The sequence below is a fragment of the Panthera uncia genome, chromosome B4, assembly GCF_023721935.1.
Source record: "Panthera uncia isolate 11264 chromosome B4, Puncia_PCG_1.0, whole genome shotgun sequence".
NCBI classification, from domain to species: Eukaryota; Metazoa; Chordata; class Mammalia; order Carnivora; family Felidae; genus Panthera; species Panthera uncia.
This window is the reverse complement of record NC_064809.1, coordinates 38,871,332-38,877,961: the sequence shown is the minus strand read 5'-3', so window position 1 is coordinate 38,877,961 and position 6,630 is coordinate 38,871,332. Positions and strand designations below refer to the sequence as shown.

Here is a 6,630-nt window from a genome sequence, read left to right as displayed (position 1 = left end):
TCACTGTGGGTACAGGATAAAGGCACTAAGCAACTATTAAATCAATTGGTTGAGTTTCTTCAGGGAGCCTCAAGGGGAGGGCTGAAGTCTCTACAGACCTCAAATCATGACTGCAAAAAGAAATCAGCTCTGCTTTGGATGCATACAAGAGATAAACATGTTCATTTACATCCTAAGAATGCACCAAAAACATGCAGTATTGCACCTTTTTTTTGTTTGTTTGTTTGTTTGTTTGTTTTGCTTGTGTTTATTTTCAGCTAGAAAGAATACCTGTTCTTAGGTGTTGCTATATATACCTTGATGACTTATTTAGTTTTCCACATAGCTTCCCTTTAAGGGATGGGCATATTGGTCCTCTCTCTGCCTACACCTGCACAGAAACCTGACATTTCCCTGAGCAAAGGCAGGAAAATCAACTGTGTGGCCCCCACCCCCCACCCCCCATTATTTTCTTTTGGGCCCTTCATCCCACAAACTTTTAATTTTTATGATTTAAATTTTTTTTACTGAAATCATGCATTAATTAATTCAAGGTACACCTTAATCAAATAGGCCATAATGCTGAATAAGAGAACATGCTTTGAGCTCCAAAAAGTTATTGTTCCCATCTGACTAACATATGCACTTAAATACAGTACTTTATTTACTAATAAAATAGTTAATAAATGAAGGAGTGCACTTTCGGTGAATGCAAATGAAAAAAGGATCTATTTTTAGAAGAGTTGATTCCAACGTAAGCTTATCCCCTATTGTCTGAGTTAACGTTCTTGGCATGCGATTATAAAATAAATATGATCAGATTCAAACATGCTTACATTTAGTTCCATTTGTGCTCTCTTGCAATAAGGAGGCTAAGATTTTACATCCAGTTCTGGAGGCCAGGGGTCAGGGTGCAGGACTGGTGAGAAAAGACCTGTGTTTGGCTCACCTGCAGTTGAGAAATTTAGCAGCACTGCAGACGAATCAGTTAATTTACTTCAGTTTTCTTTTTTCTTAGAGAATAGTATGGATGAGCAGGGGAAATGGGGCAGAGGGAAAATCCCTGCAGACCAGGACCAGTATCAGATGTATAAGGTGCTTTATGAACCAGTCTTAAATAATTTTGTGTGCATGTATGTGCACTTGTGGGGGTTTTCACCTTGTAATATATGGTTGGGATGATCAAAACAAATACAACATTTGTTCATTGCCCCTTTTCGCTGGTATATCATGTTACATATAATACATCAGATGCACTGTCTTAAATGTGCTGTGCAGTTTGCAAAAGTTTTATAATGGAGTCCCATGCAAATTTAAATTTTATATTTCTAAGTGATCGTCTGGTTTTTAGTAAAAGAAAAAAGTTAAAGAAGCCAAAGGATTAAAAATGTTTCAGTATGGTGAAGCATATGAATCTTATTTTACCTAGACTAGCTCATGGACTGAATTGTTTTAAACCAGTTTTAGAAAATACACTTTCTTTTCCCATTTTTTAATAAAATGAAAATAGTTTCTTTTTGCATGAATCTTGAAAGCTTCTGGTTCACCATCCCCCCATTCCTCAATGCAACAATGCATTGACAGTTAAACAGAGCATTCAAAGGCTATTTAGTAAAGTATCTACAAACAGTGACGTGGGTCACTAGGTTTTTGTTCTTTTTTTTTTTTAAGTCTTTCAAGCTGCTAAGTGGGGCATTTTTTTAGTTTGATTGGCTTTTTAAACATCGGTGAGTAGCTTGCTCTTATTAACGCAGTTTTGGTTAGCTGTGGTGCAATTGCCAGTTCTGATATTGGCCTGTCTATAATGGGCTATGCTATTATTCATATCCTCTTCGATCTCCATGTACTCAGATTTGCTGATAGTAGAGGAACTGCGCCGACTGAGGTCACTGTCAGAGGCTAAATTAGGGGAGCTAACGTGGAGCAACTGAGCCTGCTCTTCCCCCTCAGTTTCTCGGTGGTAGAAATAGTTGAAATTGGACACAATGACAGGTACGGGCAGGGCAATTGTCAGCACACCAGCGATGGCACACAAGGAGCCCACGATCTTGCCTCCAATTGTCACAGGGTACATGTCACCGTATCCTACAGTGGTCATGGACACCACCGCCCACCAGAAAGCATCGGGGATACTGGAGAAGTGCGACTCAGCTTCTTCCGCCTCGGCAAAATACACTGCACTAGAAAACAGTATGACCCCAATGAAGAGGAAAAAGATGAGCAGCCCTAGCTCTCTCATACTAGCTTTGAGGGTCTGGCCCAGAATCTGGAGGCCCTTAGAGTGCCGGGAGAGTTTGAAGATTCTAAAAACCCTTACCAACCGGATGACCCTGAGGATGGCCAGTGAAGTGGCCTGCTCGCCCTTCTGGTTTCCCTCCTGCTCAGCTATCTCGGTGCCTAGGGTGATGAAATAAGGGATGATGGCCACAATGTCGATGAAGTTCATGATGTTTTTGAAGAAGTCTGTCTTGCTGGGGCAGGCGAAGAAGCGCACCACCAGCTCAAAGGAGAACCAGATGATGCATAGGGTTTCCACGATGAAGAAGGGGTCCGTGAAGATGTTGGAATTGTAGATCACCGTAGTGTTGTCGATGCGGTGCACGGTGCCTGTGAAGTCCTTGTCATCCTTCAGCTCAGGTAGAGTCTCCAGGCAAAAGATGACGATGGAGATGAGAATGACCATGACGGAGACGATGGCGATGACCCGGGCGGGCCCCGAGCTCTCAGGGTACTCGAAGAGCAGCCACACCTGGCGCTGGTATTCCTTCTCGGGCAGGGGGCGCTCCTCCTCCTTGATGAAGCCCTCGTCCTCCCGGAACTTCTCCATGGCCTCCTCGCCCAGCTCGTAAAATTTGATCTCCTCGGAGAACATGTCCAGGGGCACGTTGACCGGCCTCCGCAGGCGGCCTCCCGACTGGTAGTAGTAGAGGATGGCGTCGAAGCTCGGCCGGTTGCGGTCGAAGAAGTACTCGTTCCTCAGGGGGTCGAAGTAGCGCATGCGTTTCTTAGGATTGCCCAGCAGTGTGTTGGGGAACTGCGCCAGGGTCTTAAGCTGCGTTTCGAAGCGCAGCCCGGAGATGTTGATCACCACGCGCTCGCAGCACTCGTGGTCCTCGTGCTCCGCCGGCCGGGGGTAGCTGCCTTCCTGGGGGTGGCCCGGGGCGGCCGAAGCCTCGTCCACGTTCTCTCCGGACATCACCGTCATGGTGGAAGCGGGGCACAGGGGTGAGAGACCAGGAGAGGGCCGGGGGTGGGAAGCAGCGGGAGAGGAGGGGTGGGGGGGACCCAAGCGCCCCCCCCACCGGAGTGCGCGTCTCCCCCCACGTTCAGGGGAAGGGGCTTCAAAACCAGCAGGTGGAGAGATCTATGACTTCCCTTCTCGTTACCTTCCCCTCTACCCTGTCTTTTGCTCAGTTTGGAATCCCCCCTCGCCTGCAGCCCGGGTGCAGCTTTTTGTCGTGGGGGGGGGGGGGGGGGTTGGTATTTCTTCCTGCTGGAAGGTGTCTTAACGCAGTGCCGTTCTAGCGGACCCGGCCATCCATTCGGGGGTCACCCTGGCCACCCCTCCCCTCTGCGACCCTCCTAGGACCGGGTGCAGAGCCAGCTCAGCAGATCCCTTTGCCTGCCACCCCTTTTGCTTCTCCTCGGCTCTCCCCCCCTCCTACCCCTCTTCGCCTGCCGCCTTCTAAGCTCCCACCAGGGCGATCGATGGACGCTGCAGAGAAATAGAAAGTGATACGGGGGTAGAAAATCAGAAGCATTCAGATGGGACGGACCTACAGACACCGAAGAGCACAGACCTCTAGCTTGTTTAGAAAGCACTGGACTCTTGCTAGGGTTAGCACATACACACAGACAGACACACGCAGACACCCGGAAATCCAAGTTTGGGCTCTTCCATCCCACTTTCCCCAATGCCCAACAGCCGATCTGTTTACAACTTCGTTAAACTAAAGATCGGGAAAGCGCCGAGAGACGCTGAGGGAGCTCTAGGTCCCGGGCAGCATCCCCACACCCCTGACTTCTCCCACCCGGTGCCCCTACCCCCGCTTCTGCAGCCCCGGACGGGGGAGCCCCCTACCTGGCCGGCCGGCTTGGCGCAGGGGCGGTGCTGAGTCGGCGGAGAGCCCGAGTCGGAATGCGGCAGGTCGCCTTTGCAGTACCCGGCGGGAGCGGCGACCGGCTCCGCGGCAGCATCCGAGAGGCGCTTGGCAAAGTCGCCGCCCTCGCCCCCTCGTCCTACGCCCCTTCAGTGGGACAATCGACTGAGTGAGCCACTACGGCGGAAATGTCCGTTCCCTACCCCCATTCTCACCGGTTGCCAACAACCTAGAGACGCCGTCCTCTCGCTGGTGCAGGGAGTTCCGGAGGATGCGGGGCGGAAAAGCAAAATGCCACCCTCTCCCGAGGCTCGGAAGCAAATGACGATAAACAGCACTCTCGCCCCCTCCTAACACTTATGGGAGCCCTTGATTCGATCCTGAAGGAGGCGGGCGAGCAAGAGCTTGGATCTACATGGCTCTCGGATCCCCTCCGCTTCCCGCACCCCAGCGTGGACCTCGCTGAGGCTCAGCGGTGCGCGTGGAGCCGTCAGGAGCTCCGAGTGGGGCAGGGTGCGTGCGGCGGCGGGTCCGCTCGGTCCATTTCTGGGCGCTGCAAGATCAGCAGAAACCTGAGAAAGCTCCTGGAATGCGGAGCAGCGATTGGCCCACTCGGGCGTGGGTTGGGGAGGGCGGGGGAGGGCAGGAGCGAGGAGGTAGATGGAAAATATGAGGGGGTGGCTTGGCAGAGGGGGGTTGTCATTCAGTTCCCACCCTTGCCGGAACAGCTTTTTCCTTCTCTTGCCAGAAAAGCCGACCACCAATTCTCCTTCCCTTATGGTGCACAGCCCCGCAAATGCACGCTCCCTGGGCGCGACCTTCCCCGGGAATTGCACATTAGAAATGGTCAGGTCCGACGCAATGCAGGCGGCGGTGTTCCTGGCAAAACTCCTCGGATGGGCTTGCGTTTGTGCAGTCCCACGATAATCGCCTTCTGCCGCCATGCTCTGCGTGCCATCCCGGCCCTCCCGCAGGGGTCTCTCTGCAGGGGTGACCCAGCTTGTCTCTGCCTGACGGGCAGAGATGCGCACCTTGGGGAGAGCTCTGCAGTTGAGGCTCACTGTGGGTGTGTTGTATGTGGTGTCACTGCGAGGCGGCGGTGCTAAGAGGCTGTCCCTCCTTGACCTACGATGGGAGTTGAAGTTTTCTTACGATCAGATTATTCTGAAATACGGAGAATGCGATTTGTGGACAACCAAAGGCTTCGTGGGTCTGTGGGGCTGTCTGCCAACTTGATGCTAATTGGGACGAATCTGAGAAGCAAGTCGCCTGCCCACCTCCCACCTACGTCCCTCCTCCCGTAGCCACTTTTCTCGGCCTAGTGCCTCCACAAAGCCACTTGCAAGGCTTGCAACTTCTTCGGGAAAGGGTCCGCGCCGAGGTTCAGGGCAGCACGAGCCGGGGGCGTGCGCGGTGCACTCGGAGTGCGGCTACAGCTGCGCCCCCAGACGTGCTACGCCTCGGCGCCCGCAGCGCGTGAGAAGGCAGCGGGCAGCTCGGGTACTTCAACTGCTACGGAGTCTCCGAGGAGGATGCAAGAACCCGGAGTCACCGCTGATTGGTTCCCCCGCTGCTTTGGGACCACCCTTCCACCACCGAGGATCGCGTTGCCTCCCGCCTACACCAGCCACCACTTTAATCAAAGCCAATGATTGTATCCTCCCCACTCTATTGTGGCTAGTGGAAAGCAGGGGCCTGTGTGGGGTTGCCCAGGCAGTGCACCGATTCTGGGTACGGAACTAGTTAAACCCCTCCTCCAGATTCAGACTCCAGCATTCCTTTCAGAAAAAGAATATTTGTTCCCTCCACTCCTCCGGATTCATACCCTACCCTTTTCTTTTACGAACAATGAGTTCTCCTAAACTCCTCCGAACCATATTAAACACTGCCATTTCCCTACCTTCCACACACAATATTCCTGTACCCTACTAACTCCAAGGTTTCCTGCCTTCCTGTGCTACTGCTTTATTACAGGAAGGAAGAGACTGAAGGAGGAAGGGAGGAAAGAAGGAAAGAATGAAGGAAGGGAAAAAGGAAGGAAGGAAGGAGCTGTGTACTGAAATACGACTGGCAAGTCCCCTGTTTCTGCTTTTGCTGCTGCTGCTGTTACATCCACATCAATAATAACCCTACTAGACCTGATGAACATTTCCTGACCATGTCCCAGTAATACTGGGCTTCCTTACTCTGCTTTTGCACCTCCTTCTGCCTGTAACTCCCTTCTTTCTTTTAAAGGCCTCCAAGACTGTCATCTCCCTAGCCTCATGTGGATTGCACTTGCCTTGATTCACCATTTGGAGATTTTCTTAAGAGAAGAGATTTGCAGACCGCATGGGATCTCAGGTCCCGAAATTCAGGGCTTTGTTAGGAATAATAAAATCCAGAGGTTTACACCAAGGAATTGGAAGAATGGTATTGAGCTAAGAATTCAACATTCTGGATGCAAGCCCACCATTGATAGGGGTCTAAAGATATGTATTCGCTCAAATATTTGCTCAGTCTCAGCTGTGTGTCAGTCTTGCTCAGCACTGCAGACACAGTAATGACTAAG

General features: G+C 51.5%; 1 protein-coding gene across 1 annotated transcript; it reads right to left on the bottom strand.

Annotated features, from left to right (window-relative positions):
* Positions 1-467: 467 nt before the first annotated feature.
* Positions 468-3,975, bottom strand: KCNA1 (potassium voltage-gated channel subfamily A member 1). The gene has a single exon (XM_049624944.1). It carries the CDS (start codon positions 3,182-3,184, stop codon positions 1,697-1,699), a length of 1,488 nt encoding a protein of 495 aa, XP_049480901.1. The 5' UTR covers positions 3,185-3,975; the 3' UTR covers positions 468-1,696.
* Between the last annotated feature and the right edge of the window lie 2,655 nt (positions 3,976-6,630).